The following is a 24073-nucleotide window of genomic DNA, read 5'->3' on the forward strand; positions in this document are numbered from 1 at the left end:
TGGGAGTGCACTGCCCCGACATTGGCAGTGAGGGGGCTCCCACCGTTTTTCGGTTGTGTGGGTGCCTCGCCCCCTGAGTGTGGACTTACCGGGGGTAGGTAAGTGAGGGACAAGTAGGACACAGGCATTACCGCGGTCCTGGGTGAAGGTGGGCAGAAGGCCCAGAAAATTGCCAGGAAGGAAGCAGGATATTGAGCAGCAACTCAGAAAAGTGTACAGTGAAGGTGTCATTGCACTATGGGCACCCAAGAGTGAATACGATGCGTGCCTACTAATCCTGTTTGCTATGTGCACTGCTGTTGGTGTTCATGCCATGCTGTACTAAGTTCTTGCCTTATGTGTACCCTCTACAAGTGTTCAGGATAGGGCACAGTGGGTGTGACTTAGGCCTCATGCTGTGAGGAACTGTTGCTGATGCTTTGCCCTAATATGTTTATGCCTCAATGTGTGCACCTTGTCCAGTAGTTACTGGTTGGGTTTTACTACGGGTGCTGTGATGACAATGGCCCAATTAGCCTAGGGATTTATGAATTATGTTATGCCCCGATGTGATTAGGCTTTGGGGTTACAAGACTAAGGTTGGTACCCTGCTCATCACTATGGTGATTGTACTGATAGGGGGTCTCTGATAAGTGTTTACTATGGTGCTCTGCAAACAATGTATTGTATGAGGTTCTATGCTAAGTGCAATGTTACCAGTAGTTACTGGGTGTTTCCTCTAACTGTGAGATATGTTGGCTATGACAGTGGCCCGATTTGCCCTGTAAAGTAATACCTAGTGCCAGGTGGCACAGTGTATATATGTGATTGCATTCTAATGTGTTTTATGAGTAATACAAAGCCTATTTTTTATATAACCTTGTGTGGAGTTTCTTTTGTGGTGTGCATTGTGTGTCGCTGCTGTGTGAGTGTGTTGCGCAAACGCTTTACACATTGCCTCTGGGATAAGCCTGACTGCCGTGCCAAGCTACCAAGGGGGTGAGCAGGGGTGGTTTCTGCCTGGCTAAGGCGCATGCCCTAGCCAACCTGAAATCCCACTTCTAACATATATATATATATATATATATACATATATATATATATATATATATATATATATATATATATATATATATATATATATATATATATATATATATATATATATGTATGTATATATATATATATATATATATATATATATATATATATATATATATATATATATATATATATATATATGGTGGCCAGAGGCTTTTGGCACTCCTCCCATTCCAACTGCTAAAGTCAGGAACCTCGGTATCATCTTCGACGAGGGTCTAAATTTCATGGATCATGCCAACAAAACAGTGTCCATAGCACACCTGAAGCTAAAGATGATAAGGAAAATACGTCCTTTTCTTCCTGACTCAGCCATCAAAACACTAGTTACCTCTCTTGTCCTTTCTTCACTGGACTATTGTAATGGTCTCTTCCTTAATGCTCAATCCAGAGTAATTACTAAACTGCAGACTATTCAAAATGCAGCTGCACGTCTGCTCTCGGGCAAAACAAAATATGAATCCATATCCAACAATATAAAGGACTTCCACTGGCTCACTGTGCGAAATAGAATTCACTTCAAGTCCCTCTGTATTGTTTTTAAAGCACTCAACAACCAAGGACCCCACTTTTTGAAAGAACAGCTACAACAATACAAACCTAACAGAGTTCTACGATCAGCCACCCTCAATCAACTGGTCATTCCTCGCACTAAAACCGTCACCTGGGGCGACCGGCGCTTTTTGGTGGCCGCCCCAAGGCTCTGGAACACGCTTCCTCCAAACATCAGGGACAGCTCCTCTCTTCTCCAATTCCGCAAACTTTTAAAAACCTGGCTGTTTGCTCAATGATCATCCCTTCCTCATGTTGACCGTCACAGATAATTGGTTTTACTAGCGCCAAGACGCCCAAGGGTAAATGATGCGCTTTACAAATATTAAAAATAAATAAATAAATAAATATATATATATATATTTATAGAGAGAGAGAGAGAGAGAGAGAGAGAGAGAGAGATCTATAGATATAGATATTCACTTACAAATCTAAAGTTACAGGGACGTTATAGTTAGGAAATAACATTTAAAAACTAGAAAATAACTGAACAAACTAAAGGTTTCATTGACGTTATAGTTAGGAAATAACATTAAAAATACCTAGAAATTCTCCGAAAAAAACAAAGGGTTACAGGAACATTATAATTAGGAAATTACATTAAAAAAAAACCCTTCCAGGGGGCGTGGCTAGCAGCCAAACAAGATGGCCGCGTAGCCGAGAAGCTCCGGAGTAATCGCGGCCCTTAACAGCAATCCGCACATTGATCCGACGACAATACAGGCCTTTGGGGGCAGCAGCTGACGTCCGGGACCACCAGGCTTAGACCGAAAGAAACCTGGACCCGAAACGGAGCCGGGAACAGTGAATCACGGCGTGCGACATCCTGAGGCCTACCCGACCACCTGAAGCCGCGCCTTCGAGTGACCTATAGAGCGCAGCGGCGGAGGAAGGTCTTGCGGGCTGTGGAGGGGCGGAGTGACGCGACGCGGCGGACCCGCTCCAGAAGGCTGTCGGAGACTGTGTGACTGAGGCGGCCTGACGGTACAGCAGTAGGAAGCGGGAAACGACCAGTGCACCCTAGGGGGGAAAACGCTCGGTGGGATGAGCACCAGAGGCCGAACGGGCCCGCGGAGCGCTGAGGCGGGGATCGAGGAAGCACCTGGAAGAATCGGTGTTCCCACGCCTGCACGGACAAGGTGTCAGGAGGCTCCTAAGAAAGACCCGTGGACCGGGGGAGAGCGGGGTGAAGGCCAGAGAAGTCATACCTGGTGAGTGGCGCAGAGGCGAACACTGCCCGGAGGCGAAGAGAAATTAAGAGCAGACGCAGTGCTGAGGTTGGGAACCAGGCGGTGACCGCGATCGCCCCACCAGCAGTACAGCCCACGCAGAAGGGGGCATTTGGATCTAGACTACGGGACAGCTCCGAGCGAAAAGAAACGCATGTGAAACCGGAGGGGGAGGAAGATAGTGGCCTTTATGACAACTACTGAGCCCCATACGACAAGCAGCCGGAGTGTAGGTGGGGCGTAGCGGCACCGGGAGCCGGTTTATTAACGAAGCAGCACAGGGGGAAGATCAGCGAGGAAGACGCTCTTCTCGGGAGAACGGGGGACCGACCGAGGTGGCGAATGGACTTGTGGGCACGTTGCTAACGAGAGCAAAAGTGGTGTGAGGCCCGCCAAATAGGCTAGCGGTCAAGTGATAAGTAGAGGTGGCTATCGAATACTACTATAGCCTATAACGCATTACAATCGCGCAACAAACAGGGCGGCCATGACCGAAAGAGGGCCTAGGAATCAACAGACACAGTCGAAGTTAGACAAATATGCGTATGAAAAGCACTCGCCGCCCCTGACGGAGGGCCGCCCTTCTGCGGGCAAGACTCCAGAAGATAATGGATTGAAAAAGGTGACACTAGAGGACATCATGAAAGCACTGTCCAAGGTGCAAACAACGGTGGGGACAATATCAACAGACGTCTCACTACTCAGAGCGGACTTCCATAAAATGGCAGAGACGGTCAAAGAGGTTGAAATAGTCACTAAATCAATGGTGAGGACACATCGGAATTGCAAAGAGCAATGGAACATATTCAAACGGAGAATAAACAGCTGAAAGAAAAACTGGACGACCAAGAAGGGCGCGCAAGAAGAAATAATGTACGCATACTGGGGGTTCCGGAATCAGAAGGCACCCACGCAATGGACCTCTATGTAGAGGAACTAATTAAGACAAGGCTGCAGCCCAAGGGACTATCAGATTTCTTCACAGTGGAAAGAGCACATAGAGTTCCTGGGGGGCAGGGCAAAACCTGGGGCTGCTCCGAGACCGATTGTAGCCCGCTTGTTTAACTTTAGGGACAGAGACGCGATCTTGGCGATCTTACAAACGGCAAGAACCTCACCACCAATTAAAATACACAACTCAACAATTGCCTTCTTTCCGGACTACACGGCCGAAGTAACCAGGCGTAGGCGGATATTTGTGGAGGTGAAAAAGATACTGAGAGCAAAAGAACTGCCGTACTCAATGTTATTCCCAGCGCGGCTCAGAGTGGTGGCCAACAAGAAAACATGGTTCTCTGAGACACCGGAAGCAGCGTCCGACTGGTTGGAGGGCTGAAGGACGGTTGAGAGCCCTCGGCATGGAACGCATAACCGCCAACGACGAAAGGAAGATGAACGCCCCGGATCTCAAGCATCGCGCCAAGAGTCACTAGAGGGGTCGCAACATATGGATGGTGCGGGCACGGACAAAGTAACAGACCCATGACCGACCGGCTCCGGAGGGACTACCTGTAGAAGCACATAATGAGGTCGAGCCGAAAATGGACACTGGACTGAGGCGAGCCTCGGAGGGTATGAAGGGCCCCAGATTTTCCGGACCTTTTATCCCGACAAGCAAGTACGATGGGTGGGGGGGATTAAAGCGCTCTGCTAGGTTGGGGAGGCGGGCGGTTATGAGTCCGCTGAGCAGAGAGGCAGGGAGGGGGGGTGAGGGAAAGTGTTGTTCAGTTTGGTTGGCTTAGACGCGCTCTCAACAGGATGTATGTCAGTACAACGCGATCTTTTAGATCGTGGTACTTGACATCGCAGATTTTACAACGCAAGTCGTTACAACGACTTGCGTTGGAGGGCGCGGATTTAGGAATTTTATAATTTTATATTTCAACACCAGTCCCGTAACAGTAGGGAAGGTGTTGGAATATAAAATTACAACATTCCTTATCCCACAGCGCCATCCAGCGCAAGTCGTAGTAACTACTTGCGTTGTAATAGCTGCGTGGAAAAGGTCGTGCGGTGCAAACACCGCGTTATAAACGACGTTTCCCCTCTCAACAGGATAGGAACAATGCACACAGAGATACATAATAGACTCTCCACTAAGGTAAAGCGGAGGTATTCTCGCCTCCTTCAACGACTCTCTCATGACGCAGAGATCACAACTTGCCCATGACGCAGCTCTGACGCAAGAACGGTAGGTAACCCCGTTACGAATAGTGGCTTGGAATGTCAGGGGATTAGGTGATAAAATAAAAAGAGGCCTCGTACTACAGGTGCTAAAGCAGCTGAACCCGGCAATAGTGCTTTTGCAGGAGACGCATCTCACGGGATCAGCGTGTAAAGCTCTAGATAGGTGGGGATACAGAATGGTGGCACATTCCGAGCTCTCTGCGGGCTCCAGAGAGACGGGTATACTTGTGAAGAAGACCTCCCCTTTTATAGTTCTGCAGGACACAACTGATGAGCAGGGTCGATTTGCGGCGATACAGGGGCAGTGGGAGGGAAGAATCCTGAATGTAGTGTCAGTCTATATTCCACCAGCGCTCCAATCAGTGGCTCTACCTGCCTTGGGGCACTTCCTACTGGCGCCCCCGGAGGGCGAGCTAGTGGTGGGGGGAGACTTCAACACAACCATAAATGCCATGACTGATCGGTTTCCGGCTAGACCATGAGCGTCCGGAGCCTCCAAGATGCAAGGGTTTCTGGAGGCTTTGGGACTAGTGGATGTATGGAGGTCAATGTACCCAGCTGCTTGCCAATATACATACTATTCAGCTGTCCATCAGAGTTTGTCGCGTATAGACTATTTCCTAATGTTGGCAGCGGGACTACATATAGTAGATGAGATTGAAATTAAACCCAGAGGCATCTCAGATCATTCCCCGATACTGCTCACACTAGCTTGCAGGGGAACAGCTCGCAAACGAATGTACCCTATTCGCCCGACATATCTAAAGATCCCCAGTGTTAGGAAAGACCTGAAGAACACCACTAAATACTACTTTGTAGAAAATTCTGCCTCGGTGGACTCGCCATCCATAATATGGGAGGCATACAAAACGGTCCTGAGGGGCCAAGCAATTGCCACTATTACAGGATACAGACGGACGCAACAAAGAGAGATGGGCGACCTAGAGCTAGAGTAACAGGAAGCGAACACAGCGCATATGACAGACCCCACTCCAGACACGGCGCACTCCTTACAGGTCTGTCAACAGAAATATAAGGACCATGTTAAAAATATAACACTGGGTAACATAGCGGCGACAAAACATAAGGTGTACGAGGCGGGGGACAAGGCAGGAAAAATGCTGGCATGGCTGGAAAAAGAGAGGGAAGGCTCAAGGGGAATACAGCAACTGTTAACACAGAAAGGTGAGCTACAGAAACAGCCTGCAGAGATAGTGGCAACACTAGTGGAACACTTCACCGAAGTTTAAACATCACATCAGACTTTGACAGAAACTGCAGTTGCGGACTCACTTAGTCGCATTGACATGCAGACGCTCCCTGAGGAGATAGCTCAGGAACTAGAAGCAGACATGACGCAAGACGAAATCCAAATGGCCATTTGGTCGGTCCAATCCGGAAAAGCTCTGAGCCCCAACGGGATTCCAATAGAATGGTACAAACTAATATCCGGTAGCATTAGTTTACCCCTCTTAGCAATGTATAAGGATAGTCTGTAGAACGCAATACTCCCCTTGGATCAAAGAATAGCGACAATAGTGGCAATACCAAAGCCGGGCAAACCCCCGGAAGAATGTACCTCCTACCGCCCGATATCACTGATAAACGCTGAAGCAAAAATTTTAGATAAGCTCCTAGCACTCAGACTACTGCCTCATCTGTCACGACTGATTCATCCGGATCAGTCGGGCTTCATGCCCAACAGGAACACAGCGCTTAATATCAGACGAGTGCATGGAGTCATAGCGCGGGCCTCTAAACTGACAGACCCCGCGGTGATTTTATCATTAGATGCCAAAATGGCCTTCGACATGGAAGAATGGCAATATTTATTCGCAGTACTGTCTAGAATGGGATTCGGCCCAAAATTTAGAGCCTGGATTCGACTACTATACACAGAGCCGCTAGCCCAGGTCACGGCTAATGGTCTTATATCCCAAACGATAGAACTGACGAGGGGGACGCGGCAGGGGTGCCCATTGTCCCCATTGCTATTTGCATTGGTACTGGAACCACTAGCAACCTTACTCAGGTCAACCCCACTATTGAAAGGAATTAGCTGGGGGTGGGGGGGGTGCTGGGAAGACCGTCTTTTACTATATGCTGATGCCATGTTGGTCTACCTGATGGATCCCGAACGTGGAATCCCAGAACTCCTAAAATTGTGCGACTCTCACGGGGAGGCATCGGGGTACAAGATTAACTGGTCCAAATCGGTGCTCTACATACTGCGGGGACCGGTTCCGACACTACCAACGGGGTGCCCTTTGGTGCTAGCGGGGAACTCCTTTAAATACTTGGGAATTTACATCACTAAAGATGCGGCAAAATTCTTTACAAAGAATCTAGCTCCACCGCTGGATAGATTGAAGAGGGACGTTCTGTATTGGGCGTCGTTGCCACTTACGCTCTTGGGGAGGGCAGCACTATATAAAAAGATGGTGCTACCGAGATTTCTCTACGCACTTGACAACACACCATATCCGATTTCACCTAAATACTTTCAGCACATAGCGGCGCAGGTGTCGCAATTACTATGTGGAGCCCGCCTGGCTCATATAACTCAGGTGAAGCTGTATAGAAGTTGGTACGATGGGGGAATAGCGCTGCCAGACGTCCAGCGATATTACTGGGCGATGCAACTTAAGACCCTTAATCAATGGATACATGCTCCCCAAGGTGACCCAGCCTATAGGGCGGATAGAGTGCAACTGGGCACGGCTAACATGTTAGCGGTGCTTTACGATAAAAGACTTGCAGCGAAACTGGAAGGTCCCACGAAGCAAACGGTCGATATACGGTACAGGGCACTGGCAAAACTAGGATGGAAAGGGGTGATAACGAAACTTACTCCGCTATGGGACACAAGGGCCCTGGGTCGCCTGAGAAGTAGTAAAGGGTTTAGACAGTGGGACAATATTGGAATATCCACAGTGGGTGACTTGTGGGAAAAGGGGACAGTGGTCCCATTTGTCCAGCTGCAGCAGAAATATGGCCATGGGCCCATATGAAACATATAGATGCGTGCAAATTCGACTTGCATTGCTGACAGCTCTCCCACCAGACACAGAAGTGCCCGAGGCCTCCCCCTTGGAGGACCGCCTACTCACTGACTTTATGCCAAAGCGAGCGGCTTCACTCACATACCAAAAATTACTTAACAACATGTCTGACCCCCACCGTGAAGCTGAGGGAGAAGTGGGCGACAGAAATAGGGGACTTGGATGACTCGGAATGGTTGGAGGCACTGGCATCACCCAGGGAGGTGGGCATCTCCGCAAAACTTAGATTGGTGCAACTTAAAATCTTACACCGCATATATTACACAAGGACCACACTACATAAGCTACAGAGAGCGCAGCACCCATATTGTCTAAGAGGTTGTGGGGAGGAGGGAACATTTCTCCACACTATATGGAATGCCCAGCGATAGTTGAATATTGGAGGCAGGTGTTGCGTACCATTTTACAAACATTGAAGCTATCTATTCTGCCAGAGCACGTAAATGTTTACTAAATGTATGGGATCCAAATGATCTTAGCCGCCACGGTCAAATCAGGGCTACACTGGGCTTTATGGTCGCAAAAAGAGATATTGCTCAGAAATGGGGGCGGAAGTTTACCCATATTGGCGGGATGGTGTAAAAATATGGACCTCGCAATGGTGGCGGAATGGGCGATGTACGCAAATAGAGGAAGCCCACGGAAATGGAACAAAATCTGGGCGGCATGGAATGGCTATAGAGGGGAGCTGTTGGCTTTACTGCCTGAAAATGACATTGACAGCTCAGACGATGATTCGGACGGGGAGTAATGGAATACTGTGATTGTGGGCACTAAAGTGATTATATCCGGAATATTATACTGTTATTGTAATGAGGAGACATGAATGCTCAAAGATGTATGATAATGGAGACTGTAATATTGCTATCTACTCAATGTGATAGCAGTTGTTGAGAAATTTGTTTAATAAAAACTTTTTTTTTTAATTAAAAACCCTTCCAAATTCACTGAACAAAAAAAAGGTTACAGGGACGGTATAGTTAGGCTCAAATTTCACAGGCACCAAAACATAGAAATTCTGAAGTTATAGTTATGAGCTAACTATAACTTACCCCCCCCACACAATGCACTGCTTATGACCTCACATATTACAACACTCATGACATGGACAGTGACATCACTGATGACATCTCAAAGGACATCATCTACAGAACCACACAACTATTCACACACTCACTCACACACCCAGTCACAGAACCATACAACAACTCAAACATCCATACAACCACTCACACATCCATATAACCACTCACACACCCGCACAACCACTCATGCACCTGCACAACCACTAACATACCCACTCACACAGCTACTCAGACACCTGCTCGTACATCCCATACAACCTCACACACCCACACAACCACTCACACTTCCACACAACCACCCACTCACTCTACTACTCACACACCCACTCAACCAATCACACGCCCACTCAACCACTCACACACCCATACAACCACTCACACGCCCACTCAACCACTCACACACCCATTCACAGACCCATACAGTCACTCTGAGGCTGATAAAAAATCATGGGAATTCCGAGAAGCTGCAGATCCTCTGTGGACCCCAATGGGCCCCAATGCACCCCTTCCCCGAGTGGTTACGGGGATCCCGGGTACCACAAAAAACATAAAAGAGTGTTTAGAGTCCATGAGGTGTTAGATAGCCAGGCTTGCCCCAAACCACACGTCTTCTGTCGTGCACGGAGGGGTGTTGGGTGCTTGCGGGGTGTTGGGTGCAGGTGGCCAGGCATGGCCGCAAGTCAGGTCCTGTAGCCTAGCCCACATTGCACACTGTGGGGGGTGGCATCTATGCAAGTTTGGGCGCAGAGTCTGGCCGCAGGCTGAGGGCCATTCCTGGTATGAGAATGGCATAGTAAGATATAACAAAATATTATTTATGTTAAACAAATAAAACCGAGAAATTCACTGTCTGCTGAGACACAGAGACATCGGTGGCTAAACAGACACTGTCACAAAAAACTGTTTCGGAAATACTTTATGATCTTTGCTTGTGGCCTACTGGTAGGCACTCGCCCGGTAGCCATTTGGTCCGGTGCACATATGGGTGAAACGAGGTCTATTGCCTTGATGAAATTGCCAATAAATATGTTATGATTATGAAACATGTCTGCTGATCTATTTAAAAAGGTCTAAACATGGTATGGTGTTTTTAATCATGAATGTGGGCATTAATAATTAACGACAATTGGTTATTGCCTTTGCAACGAATTTTTCACTTTTTTCTTGTGAGGAAGAAGCTTCTCCCTCTTAGGGGACCTCGGAGGGTTGTTGAGATGTATTTTTTACACAATATAAGTAGATAGATCAAAATACAGACTCACAACATTCTTTTGAACTTGTTCTGCAGAGGCGGACCCCCGTAGGGGCTAGGGAGCCGTCGCCATAACCATGCGGCGAGCCCCCGAAGGGGCAACAAAGGGGGGAAGACGGCCCGGGAACGAAAAAGAAAATGCGGGAAAACGGGGTCTCCCGAGCAAGCAGGGGGACCCCGGAAGGTGCCGGGCTGCCCCCCCCCCGCCCCCCCCCCTTGCGCCTTGCTTCCGCCGCCGGGCGCCAACCAATGGGGGGGGCAGGCGATATTCAAACCACCCAATGGGGGGGTTTCCCCAGGTGGAGACATACCTGATGGGGGGCATATAAGCGCGCTCCCCCCAGTGATACTCCTATGCACAGGAGCGGGGGGAGCAGCACGGCGCAAAGGAACTTTTGTGGGCATGGCAGATGACGACGACGGACGACGGGAGACCGTGCTGCCCCCGGAGAAGAGACACCGGCACTGGGAGCGAAGACGACCGCGACCGGAGTCCGGCTCATCCGAGAGCCGATAGAGAGTGTCCGCTCAGGCAGCCGGGGAGCAGGCAGGGAAACCGGTGGGCGCCCTCTGGTGGCGGGAAAGAGGCAACAAAAAGGCCCTACGAACAGAGCCCAAGCAACGGAGGCAGGGCAGCACCTGCAGGGCCAGTGATATTGGTGCATAACTTTCGGCGGCTGCACCCCGCCACGGAGAGCAACAAGAGGCGGGCTTTTTGGTGCACAACTTGCTAGCGGCAGCACCCCGCTTTACACACAATAGACAACAGGAACAAGGGCAGCCCAAGCGCTAAGGCATGGCCAAGAAAGGGGGCCCAAAGAAGGGCCACGACGACCTGAACGACCTGCTGCGGAAGATCCGCGCAGCATCAGAGGCGCACGGGGACGGATGGCTGCAGGAGCATCTCAACCGCGACCCGGACGAAGGAACAAGCAGGGGACGGGGCAACGCGACCACGCCCCCCGCGGCTAAGAGAAGCAGGAAGGCGCCAGCGAAGCTGGCGGATGCAGCACCGGCCAAGAAAGCGCCAAAAAGAACCCAGCCAATTGCAGCCAGCACGGCGGTGGCGGGGGCGGACAAGGGGACCAGCGACACGCCAACCAATGGTGAGCATATTAGCGCGATCATACAAGAATGTTGCAAAGCAATGGCGCCAATGTTATTGCAAGGGCTGGGGGTCCAGAACACGGGGGGTGCGAGGGCTCAGCCGAGTGAGGGGCAAGGGACAGGGCGACCGGAGGGAACGGCGCCCCCACAGGGGGAAGGGGCCACAGGGGCTCCCTGGTACCTACTCAACCCGGGCGCGGCACGACAGCAGCAGATAATAGGGCAGACATATGCCACGGCAGGGGGCGAGGGGGGGTCGCCCACAGCAGCGTGGGGGGAGGCCCAACGGGTGAGCGGGACCCCAATGACCACAGCAATAACGGGGGCGTACGCCAGACCCTCCCCAGGCCCCGCACCCCTGACCACCAGAGCCACAGGGTTAGCCAGCATGATCCCCATAGCAGTAAAGGAGAGAATATGGCGGAAAGAGTTCATAGACATCTTCTCCTTATTGGAAATACAACTAGAAGGGCTAGACCTGACCACATGTGACAAGAAGGAGGAAGACAGGAGGGAGAGGAGACGGGAGAGGAAAGAGCGCTCATTTGATAATTGGTTGGACGCATTCAGGATTATGGCGTGCATAATAGTTGAAAAGTTCCCACAATGCGCAGCGGATTTATGGTTATACGAGGCGAACATACACAATGCGCAAAGGCAGTTCCCGGGGGAGGCGTGGCTTGAATACGATAAGGGTTTCAGGCTTAAAATGCAGACGCACCCCGAGATGGAGTGGAATGAGGAAGATGTGTCAGGTTTCATCCATAAGATGATGGTAGCAAAGGAGGCCAGGTCCTGGGGGGGGCAGGGCCGAGCACTCTTACCGGAGCTCCTTTCAAAGAGGGAAAGGAAGGCCATTTCAGAAACATAAACACTTCAACACAGGAAAAGTATCGCACACAAGCGGACCGCCAGCAATATGCTGGAAATTCGAGTCCAATGAATGCACATTTGGGGCGTCATGTAAATTCTCACACACATGTTCAGCATGCGGGGGAGGGCACCCGGCGGCAAACTGCAAGCGCAGAGAGAGCCATAAGCACGACAAGAAAGAGGGGAAGAAGCACTGAGGCGCGCAGGGCGGGCCACGAGGGTGAAGCGCGACAGGGTACCCCCTCCCTAGCATGGTCCCCCATCAACACTCAACGGCTGCGCGCGCTAGCCAACAGATACCACAATAAGTCAGACGCAAAAATATTAGTCCAGGGATTTGAGGAGGGTTTTACCATACCTTTCAAGGGCCCCCTCCCCCCCAGCTGCGGGCGGAACTTGGCCTCGGCAATGCAGCACCCAGGGGTGGTGGCGAAAAAGATAGAGAAGGAGAAGCTATTGGGCAGGATTGAGGGCCCCCTCCCGGCATCGGCGAGGGAAGGACTGGTCACCTCCCCACTGGGGGTGGTCCCCAAGAAGGAAGCAGGGCAGTTTAGATTGATCCACCACCTGTCATTCCCAGACGGACTGTCTGTCAATGACGGGATCGAGTCAGAGGTGTGCTCGGTGAGCTACTCCACGATAGACGACGCAATAGACCTGATAAGGGCCTCAGGGAGCGGCACACTCATGGCAAAGGCAGACATCGAATCGGCATTTCGCCTCCTCCCAGTCCACCCCAACAGCTTTCACCTTTTAGGCTTCCAGTGGGAGGGACAGTACTACCACGACAAGGCAATGCCAATGGGCTGCTCAGTGTCATGTGCCTACTTCGAGCTGTTCAGCACATTCGTCGAATGGGCATTACACGACCACCACCCAGCGGGCGGTAAGCTGCACTACTTAGACGATTTCCTATTTACCGGCCCCGCCGACTCCCCGGTGTGCAGGAACACGTTGGGGGCATTCATCAAACTTGCTGGTGAGTTAGGGATCCCTTTGTCCAAAGAGAAAACTGAAGGGCCCACGACAAGGATCACGTTCTTAGGGATAGAACTAGACTCGGTAGCAGGCACGTCAAGGCTCCCCCTAGAGAAGGTAGAGGACATCCGGGGAGAGATAAAAAGCATGCGCGGGCGGGACAAAGCCACACTGAGGGAGTTGCAGCAACTGATTGGGAAACTGAATTTCGCCACCAGGGTCATCCCAGCGGGCAAGGTGTTCGCAAGGAGACTGACAAAACTCACGCGCGGCATTACACACAAGCACTACCATGTGCGACTAGGGTCTGAGGTGAAAAGGGACCTGGAAGTGTGGGATGCCTTCCTAGCAGACTTCAACGGGGTGCTGATCTGGAGGGAAGGTTGGCTGACTTGCAAACAGATCGAGCTGTACACGGATGCGTCAGGAAGCACAGGGTTTGGCGCGCTCTTGAGGGACAAGTGGTGCGCGGGCCAGTGGCCGGACAGCTGGCGCAGACAGGGTGTCACAACAAACATAACATTTTTAGAGCTGTTTCCCATTGTGGTAGCACTGGTGATTTGGAGAGAAGAACTCAAAAACATGAAACTGACCCTATGGTCGGACAACAAAGGCGTAGTGCAGGCTATCAACAGGGGGTCGGCCAGGTGCCCAGACACACTGAGACTAATACGCCGTCTGGTTACATTACAGTTGGAGGGCAACATAGACCTACGAGCAAGACACGTGCCAGGGGTGGAGAACGAGATAGCGGACGCCCTGTCCAGAGGCATGATGAGCAAATTCAGGGAGCTCGCCCCCAGGGCAGACTCGGAAATGACCCCTTTCCCGCCCCAGCTGTGGAAGCTGGCGGGGCAGACCTCTCAGAACTGATCACCCAAGCCCTGGCCCCTGGGGCGGCGAGGAGATACACAAAATACTTAGCCACAGTACTCAAAGTAGGGGGCATACACTCACTAGCCATACCGAGCGCCACGCACAGGGCGGCAGAACTATTCATCAGCTGGGCATACAAGAACGGCAAATCCAGGTCATGGACACAAGCCCACCTTTCAGCCGTGTCACACCATGCAAAGCTGGAAACTGGACACAACCCACTGGCATCACACTACATAAAGATTGCAATGAAGGGGTGGAAGAGGAAGGAAGGAAAGAAAGAGGACACAAGGCGCCCAATAGACTTCACCAGATTAGGGGCACTGCTGCAGGCACTAGACAGAGTCACAGCGGGGGAGTACGAGCGAGTGCTATTCAGGGCAGCATTCACCATGGCCTTCTTTGGGGCATTCCGCATCAGCGAACTGGTGGCCCCCGCCAGGGAGGGCCAAGCGGAGCGCTGCCTATGGGCTAGCGATGTGACACCAGGTGCCGGGCGAATAGATCTGGCGCTGCGGCGGTCGAAGACGGACCAGGAGGGACGGGGGGCCACGGTGACCCTACACTGCATACAGTACAAAGAACACTGCGCAGTCTGCTGCCTCTTAACCTTTATGGCAATACGCCCGGCGGGACACGGCCCCCTGCTTATCCACAGGGATGGGTCACACTTGAGCAAATTCCAGTTTATAGCAGTGATGCGCCAGGCCCTCAGCAGCGCGGGCCTGCCGCCAGGGTCCTTTGGATCACACTCATTCCGAATAGGGGCGGCCACGACCGCGGCACAACACGGGATGCCCGAGGCAAGAATTCAGGCAGTGGGAAGGTGGCGCTCGCGAGCGTACAAATCTTACGTAAGGCCCCAGCTACTGTGACTAAAAGACACACAGGGTGGGCGTGAGAGTGACCGGTCGCTTTTCATTTGCATCAACAGGGAGCAGACCCCGCCTTGTGTGGGTGGTGGGCCACTCTTTTATCAAGCGGATGGGCGCGTGGTGGGAGCACAGGGGGCGACGGCTCAAGAACAGGCCACAACACACGTGCATCCGCTGGTTTGGCCAGTCAGGCATGCACTGGTTTCAACTCACAACGGCCCTCAAGAAAATAAGGGAGGGGGCAGGGCGCCACCCAGACGTCCTGATCATCCACCTCGGGGGGAACGACCTGGCCACAATGGGTCGGAGGGCCCTCCTCTTTGGAATACAGAACGACCTGGGGGAAACAGCCAGGAGGTGCGGAAAAACGGCGATCATTTGGTCTGAAGTGATCAGCAGGCAGGAGTGGCGTGGCGCCGAGTCGTATAAAGGCGTGGAAAACTCGAGGAAAAAGCTCAACCTCACAGTAAGCAAATTTTGCAGAGCAAACGGCCTGGGCTTCATCAGACATGGGTTGATTCACACCGGGCGCCCGGAATACTACGCAACCGACGGGGTGCACCTGTCTGAGCAGGGGATGGAGATCTTCTGGAGCAATCTGTGGGGTGCCATGGTGTTAGCAGGTTGCCAATGAATAACTGGAGGTGAGGGGGGAGCCGCAGGAAGACGGGAGCCTCCCTGACGGCGTGGCGAAGGGCTACGCGGAGAACGGTTGGTACGGAGGCACACCGGAGAGCGGTGCGCCAGAATAGGTCCACTCACCTTCAGATGCCGCACGGCTGGGTGAGATGGCCTAAGGACAGCGGCTCTGGGATGCCTCACGGCTGGGTGACATGCGACGAAGGGAAGGGGGAATATGCAGAGACGGCGCTCGCAGCCCAGCCCCCGCCGGATGGCAGGGCACAACAAGGTCCGAAAGGTAGCGAGGCAGCCTAACTCTGGGACAACGAATATCCCCTTCCCGCGCTGAGGGAGCGCAAGGAAATCCAACCTACAGAAAAACCGCCCCAAAAGGGGTAAGAGACATTGGCAAGGAAACGTATATGACATAACATGCAAATGCAAGTAATACCTGTTTCCTTGTAACCCTTAATAAACTGCGGCCAACAAATGACCACCACGAAGAAGGGTGTAGTGGCTTTCTTGGCGGGAAGGGAAGTAAGAAATGTTATGTGTATTTCACTGCGGGAGTGGGGCAGAGTGCGCAGGTTACTGCAGAGGCGGACCCCCGTAGGGGCTAGGGAGCCGTCGCCATAACCATGCGGCGAGCCCCCGAAGGGGCAACAAAGGGGGGAAGACGGCCCGGGAACGAAAAGGAAAATGCGGGAAAACGGGGTCTCCCGAGCAAGCAGGGGGACCCCGGAAGGTGCCGGGCTGCCCCCCCCACCCCCTTGCGCCTTGCTTCCGCCGCCGGGCGCCAACCAATGGGGGGGGCAGGCGATATTCAAACCACCCAATGGGGGGGTTTCCCCAGGTGGAGACATACCTGATGGGGGGCATATAAGCGCGCTCCCCCCAGTGATACTCCTATGCACAGGAGCGGGGGGAGCAGCACGGCGCGAAGGAACTTTTGTCCCACCCACCCACACCAAGGGATCAGCATTGTCGCAGGGCTGAAAGAGGGAAAAGAGCTTCGCGAAGGGCTACGCGGAGAACGGTTGGTACGGAGGCACACCGGAGAGCGGTGCGCCAGAATAGGTCCACTCACCTTCAGATGCCGCACGGCTGGGTGAGATGGCCTAAGGACAGCGGCTCTGGGATGCCTCACGGCTGGGTGACATGCGACGAAGGGAAGGGGGAATATGCAGAGACGGCGCTCGCAGCCCAGCCCCCGCCGGATGGCAGGGCACAACAAGGTCCGAAAGGTAGCGAGGCAGCCTAACTCTGGGACAACGAATATCCCCTTCCCGCGCTGAGGGAGCGCAAGGAAATCCAACCTACAGAAAAACCGCCCCAAAAGGGGTAAGAGACATTGGCAAGGAAACGTATATGACATAACATGCAAATGCAAGTAATACCTGTTTCCTTGTAACCCTTAATAAACTGCGGCCAACAAATGACCACCACGAAGAAGGGTGTAGTGGCTTTCTTGGCGGGAAGGGAAGTAAGAAATGTTATGTGTATTTCACTGCGGGAGTGGGGCAGAGTGCGCAGGTTATGGGTGTTGGTTCGCTTCCATACATAGGAGAGATGCCGATGATGATATAGTGAGCAAATTGGCGAGAACCTGTCCATCACTCCCTTGTGGTTGCTTATGTGAGGTACTCCCTATGTTTTGTTCAATGGGTGTTTCATAGCAGCCCTCTATCTATCTCTCAGTACCGGACCTGCTTCTTTTGTATTGACTTAACAAGCACACAGAGAAGGTTTTCTAGATTTACACGAGAGACATCACTATCCTTGATATGGACAAAGTGTATCCCGAAACTTATATAAATAGGATTTGATGTGGGTGTCATACCAAGGGCTTTCTGTATAATATTTATTTCATTAAAAAGGTTTTATATAGCACTGGCTCCACCCGGGGGTATCAGAGTGCTTTACATTGGAATGACAATAGTATATGGACTACAAAACAGTGGTATCCAAATGAAGCATTCAGAACATGGTGGACTAAGAGAACACATTGAGTAATATAGCTTGAATCAATAAAAAGTGCATAGAAGTGGCAATTTATGAAACAACATGTGAATAGAGTCATTACAAATTATTAAACGGTATAAAGGAGGTAGACTCATTATTTTGTGAAGAAGTAAGGGTTGGGGGAGAGAGGAAAGGGGGGAGGTGAAGTGTTCGAAAAGGGGTGGAAGGGGGAAGAAAAATGTGAAGAAGGGTAGGGAAGAGGGTGAATAGGTGAGGTCGACATAAGTGGGGTGAAGAGAGGGGGGAAGGCAAGGGTTTCAAAAAGAAGGGAGAGTGTAGCAAGTATGGAAAAAGAAGGATTAAGGACCCCAGTATTTGTTGAGCAGGTGCATTTTAAGGTTTTATTTAAACTGGTGTATGAAGGGTTGAGTCGTAGATCTTTAGGGAAGGCATTCCAGATGCTTGGAGCCTTACCAGAGAAGGAGCTAGATTGTGCAGCTTTCTTTTTTAACAGAGGGGGAACGAGGAGGCGAGAGTTAGCACTTCTCATCGGTCGGGTACTGCCCGCTTTATTGAGTTTGTTTGAGAGGTAAAGCGGGATCTTTTAATGAAGGGCTTTGTACATAATGCAGGCTATTTTATAGGAGGATCTGCCTTCGATAGGAAGACATTTAAGGGTCTTAAGCGCAGGTGAGATGTGGTCAGAGCGCTTGCAGTCAGTTGTAAATATGATTAGTAGAGAGGACGACACCCCTGGTATGTCTCCCTCTTTTGCTCCCTTCTTTTTATTATGCCCACCGGTCAGGTCCTGTAAAGTCAAGTCCACACAGCACACAACGGGGGGTGGCACCCATGCTGGTTTGGGCGCAGGGTCTGCCCGCAGGCTGAGGGCCGTTTGTGGCGATGGAATGGCATAGTAAGGTGTGATAACAAAATAGCACTTTATGTTTTTTTAAATTTGAAATTCACTGAATGAAACAAAGGCTAAAGTAACATTTTGGTAAAGTATGGTAATAATGTATTATTAGATAAGCTATCAGTGCAGTCATTGGGCATGGCATTAATGTAATATGTGAGGGTATAAGCAGTGCATGACAAGGAAGCAAGTTAAAGTTACTTTAGGACACAAGTTATAGATACTTTAGATGAGAGAGAGAATGTGAGTGTGTCACTTATGGTATATTAGGTCTCAACTTTAAACAGAAAGTTGCTTGGATACCTCCTAGTACATACAAGTAAGCCAGTCCCCAATTATCCGTCACTTGAGGTTCTGACCTGTCACAAAACTGCCATCTGCCATGAAGATGGTGTGGGTGGTGGATGAAGGCAGTGGGTTCAGGGTTGTCCGGTGTGAATGAAAATTCGGTTTATTTTTCACTTGCGTCATGTAGTACGGTTAAGGTTACCTTGAATGAGTCGGACAAGTAGCACTCTGTGATACTGATAGCGATTTTTCGGGATATATGTATATTGTGAGGCACAGGGCATTCTAGCGACACTTTGCCCGGTTCCATAGAAGTCTCTCTTACAAAAGATGATGGGTATCTTGTAGCGTTTGTACTTTTGTTTCCATCCCAGCACCCTTAATTCCTGCAGAACTACAAGTGCGGCAGCTAAGCTGAGGTGACGTGGGACAACCTGAGATGCGTGTGCGGTGTAGAGCATTTTGCGGAAGGGCCTGCCAGTGCTGAATATTCAAGAGGTGTAATTACATAGCAGTAAAAGTAGTAACAAAGATATCCTGTCATGGAAACCCTTGCCCAACTTAAACATCCCGCTGAAAAACACTAAACACGCTCAATAAAACGGAGGGCAATGGAAGAGCGAGAACGGAGATATATATATATATATATATATATATATATATATATATATATATATATATATATATATATATATATATACACATACACATATATACATCACCTGAGTGAGAACTATACATTTGCGCAACCTCCACGTCTTCAGTGGGAAACCCCAGTATCTGTTTGTCATTGTGGTTGCCGACTGGGCAGACCAGCATTGGGAGCTCAGGTGACAGACATGGGATACCCACAATGCTGTGGACCGAGCGAGAGGGACGGAGACGAGGCGCAGGCAGGAAGGCAACACACGGAAGGAAGAATAAAACATGCCTTCTCCTTACCTGCTGCAGTGGCCGCTCCTGCGTGGAGTATGAGGCAGAGGACGAGCAGGCAGGGGGGGCGTATGCTCATTGAGCAGGAGAGGCGGAGAGGAGTGCTGGTGCTGCGCCTGCTGCCTGTCCTGCTCCTGCCTACTCTGCTCCTGCCTACTCTTCTGAACGGCGCCGGGGGCATGACGGGAAATTCCTGGGCACTCATCACCAAATATGAGCACAGAAGGGAAGGTGCAGGAGGAGGGGCTGCCACAGGCACCACAGCAACTTTGACGCTGCTGCTGACGGTGTCAGTGTTGTAATGCTATTCCTTCATCCTCTCCCCCTGGTGACGAGCGTCGACAAAGGACAACTGGTTTATTTATTTTCACTTAGAAACAAGAGAGTGCAGTTTATAGCGGTCAGGCAGCCTTATTTCTTATGTGACACCTTCCGCCAGGCTTGTCTTTTCGCCATCTACACTTTGATGGCTAGGATCTTTGAGCCCACTCTGTGTAACTACAAATCCCAGGGCGCAAAGTCATTTTTGGCAAAGAAGCCAGGAATGCGCGATGCTTTCACATGACACAGGAGGCATTTGAAGGCCAGGCATTCCATGGCTCGCTGGCATTCTTTATTCAATTCGGGCGCTTTCTGGGATGTTCTTGGTAGTTATCCAGCGGTACCAGGGGTGCCAACGACATGGAAAATTGGCTCCACCAAGTAGGTTCACTAACTTCCATTGGAGTGCGGGATATTATTAAGAATCAATAACGTTTTTAAAAAGCAGAGAAGAAAAGTCTTTTGCTTGGGAAACAAGTAATACTTTTTTTAATGGACAGCTTTTTCAATCTCGATACAGGAATATTTAGTTCAAACAGAACAAAACGTGTAGAATAATTTTATGTGCTATCCATTTATAAAACCCAATAAACGTGATCGAGTGGCACACAGGAACATAAAAAAGTAATAATTTCAAAACATCACACAATATGTAATGATTGCAATTGGTGCCTCTGCTCTTTAACCTCACATGCAAACCCCCTACCTCCGCTCACATTTTCAGGACCATTTTAGGTCTCGCCTGAGACAGCACATGCGCTGTTGCTTGCAAGATATTTTGCTTGCTTAAAGCTATCTAAAATGCTGCCCATTGCTTATCGTTGGTTGGCTTCTTTGTCACTCTTATTTGCTGGCTCCAGCTTAGTCAGTGAGTGCCAGCTTCTCTGCCCTTTCATTTGTTTCTCCCTGCCCTGGAGCATGGGCCAAGTACTGCTTCCTTTCTTTGTGAGTATCCTTCTGCTGTTTGTGCATTCTGGCCCAGCTACTTTTTTCTTCTTCTTGCAGCACTCACAAATAGGGCATATGTTTTCAGGCCTCTCTCCTCCTCCTCCCATCCCGCTCTGGGTCGTTGTTACCCCATTGTTATTACTTGCCCCATCCCTTGTTGTTGGGCGTCGTCGTAGCTTACCCCATACCGGTCCTGCATTGCTGCTTGACCTGTTCATCCTCATCCCTGCCCCTCACCGCTGTCCCTTACCCTGTCATTCTTTGTCCTGTCCCACCTCCCCTCCTTCATCTTTGCTAGGAGCCGACTGTGGTAAACCAACCAATATATCTCCGCCCCCACAAACTGGGGCAGAAAGTATAATTGGACACCTTGGATGTATGTTTTTTGCGTAACAAGATATAAACATGGCCCATTCCCTCTTCCGGTCATACTGACAGGCAGCAGCAACTAGAGCATTTTAACTCCAATTTGCTCTCCTCAATTCAAAATCCTCATTGGTGCAGCCCATGTCTCTGGCAACCTGAGATCCATGGGCGCTAATTTAGTGTCAGTTTCCTCTGTTTTTAGAGCTTGGCTTGGTGCCCGCTCTTTCAGTTATCAAGCAGCTAAGGTTTGGAATTTCCTACCGATCCATCTTACACAACTTTTTGTACCCGGCTCAAAACCGGGTCACTTTAGGGTAGGCTCCGGGTGAGCCATTGTTCCTTTTAGTACACTGCTTCTGACTGGGATGGTCTGGTCCTAGCGCAGGGACACACACAGTGTAATCATAGCGCTTTGGAAGACGTATTATTATTTTTATTAATATTACAAAGAAACATAAAAGACCAACTAGAATACAAAAGGGATATTTTTAGTGGCACATTTATAGGGAATAAGGGCCAGACCTTTCTTGCATTGTACTGCACCCTAAACCCAGAATTTGCTCCGCAGGGGCTGAAAGGGCTACTGTCCCAACAGACAGCTATTCAGCTTCCGACCGGGGGTCGAGAACCTCTTCTGCATATGTTTTGTTAATTAAAAAAGAAGACAAGAAAAGTGTCTAACAGAGGTTTAAGCCCCACTGAGGGAGGCAGACTGCGGACAAGGTGCAAGAAGATGGCAGTGCAGGCGCATGTCAGAAGGGGCCAGCCCACCATTCCACATAATGCAATATTGCCTAAAAAAAAGCCTGGTGTCTAGTGGACCACCATCCTCCTCTTGATGGCTGGAACTATTGCTGGCCATGTAGATGGGGATGCAGCCTCATGCCATTAGAAGCTTGGCCCCCACTCCAAGGATGTCACAATGCAATAAAAAATGTATCTAGTGGGCCTTCATCTCATTTTGAGGTGCAGATTGAAGTCAACATCCTGGAGGGGTTGAAAGTGTATGGGGGGTGGGAGGGTTAAGGACCCACGTGGAGGGTCTGTCCCCACAACTTTCATTAAACTAAACATATGCTCTAACTGTCTAACAGGCCTATCAGTTCTGTTGGTGGTTTGAAAGAGCGTTACGAAGGAGGAAATGGGGATATGTCTTATTATCGGGGGTGGGGGGGCACAATCCACTGGTCCACTTTCTTAAATAATAAAAGAATAAAATATTCCCTAGTGTGGGTTTTAGGCCCCTGGGGTTGGCTAATTTGATTAAACCCCCCAACCTCCGCCCCGGGTCTGGATGCTAGGTAGTACCTAAGGGGCTGGGAGCTCTGCCCAAAGACAGAGGGCTGACCCAGAGAAAAATATGAGCTAGTAGTTCTATGGCCGCAGGAATCAATTTGGTAGACTCTCCGCTTTCCAATGGTGCCTCTTCCATATTTATAGGGCACCAGGAAACTAGAACTATGCCCAATAGTGCCAATGCTTTTGTCAACCACAGAACCACTGCAGCCCAAAAGTTTCAGAGAGCAATTTCAATTAAGTCAATACATTGCATGTCATTTATTAAAATACAAAAAAAAATGCCCTGGGACTGGCACAGAATCAATTTTGTTGCCAGCCCTCATTAAGAAAGGAAAGTAAAGGCTTTCCTCAATTGTGCCAGGGTGCAGCACCCTCCCTCTCTCAGGTCTCGAACTGTAGCTTTTCTTTAGAGTGCAGCGTTTCTTGTTTGTCTGCAGGGGCAGTGGAGCAACGATTGTGAAAAAAATATTCTACAGTTGTGGTCTGCTTTAGCTATGGCAAGACCATTGAGTGCACAGTAGATGCTTGCCCCTGTGGACTAGGTGTAAAGTCTGGACACAACTAATTCTGATTTCACTGTGCAATCTTCTAGGAGTAAGATTTAAATGGCAGAAGCTTGTTCCCTACGCCACCAGAACCACCTGAGATGTAAATATACCTCCAGGTGAGAATATCACCCAGGCCAAAGAGGAAGTGGGAAAACAAAAGATGGCGTCCTTGGTGTCTCTTCAATATGACTGCGTCACTTCTTCTGTGTTCTAGTATCGTCATGCATCTAAAGGAATGCAATTTGTTTTTAGAGGCTGCACTTCTCAAGTATAAATATAACTTTTCTCAGATCTAGGTTTCGTAATTGCATGTTATGTATGTTCTTACCTATCACCTCCCACTTTAATGCTAAAATCTAGAATCTGTAACCCTGATTATTCACATACATTCCTAAGGGAATAAGACACTTAAAGAATATCGGTAGAGTAGCTCTGAAAGGACAACCAAACAGAATATCACTGTAGTATCTATGATTTACCTAAAATAAATAGATTGTTTTCCAAGTCAAACCAGATAAAAATGGAATTTAAATAATTCCTTAAATGTCTTGCAAAAAACCATCCACAAGAGTAGCAATTGAGCAATGATTCATGGATCCCCAGAAGAGTCTCAGTCGCCTTGCTTCAAAAGTGTAATCACAAAATAACAGCATTTTCCTTTTTTTTTCAGAGAAAATATTCACCATCCAAAGGAGTTCATGGAATCACAGCACAG

The 24073-nt window shown here is 49.9% G+C and overlaps 1 protein-coding gene across 2 annotated transcripts in view; it reads right to left on the reverse strand.

Moving 5' to 3' along the window:
- The window catches only part of MSRB3 (methionine sulfoxide reductase B3), a 402481-nt gene extending 382435 nt beyond the window's left edge, over positions 1-20046 (reverse strand). The window contains exon 1 of one of the 2 annotated variants that reach the window (XM_078676314.1): positions 19886-20046. In XM_078676314.1, the coding sequence (XP_078532440.1) occupies positions 19886-19955 (70 nt within the window). In that variant the 5' untranslated portion in view covers positions 19956-20046. The remainder of the gene's footprint in view (positions 1-19885) is intronic. The other variant, XM_078676305.1, reaches the window with a different exon arrangement.
- Positions 20047-24073: the final 4027 nt, after the last annotated feature.

The sequence above is a fragment of the Lissotriton helveticus genome, chromosome 1_1 (genome assembly GCF_964261635.1).
Source record: "Lissotriton helveticus chromosome 1_1, aLisHel1.1, whole genome shotgun sequence".
In the NCBI taxonomy this organism is placed as follows: domain Eukaryota; kingdom Metazoa; phylum Chordata; class Amphibia; order Caudata; family Salamandridae; genus Lissotriton; species Lissotriton helveticus.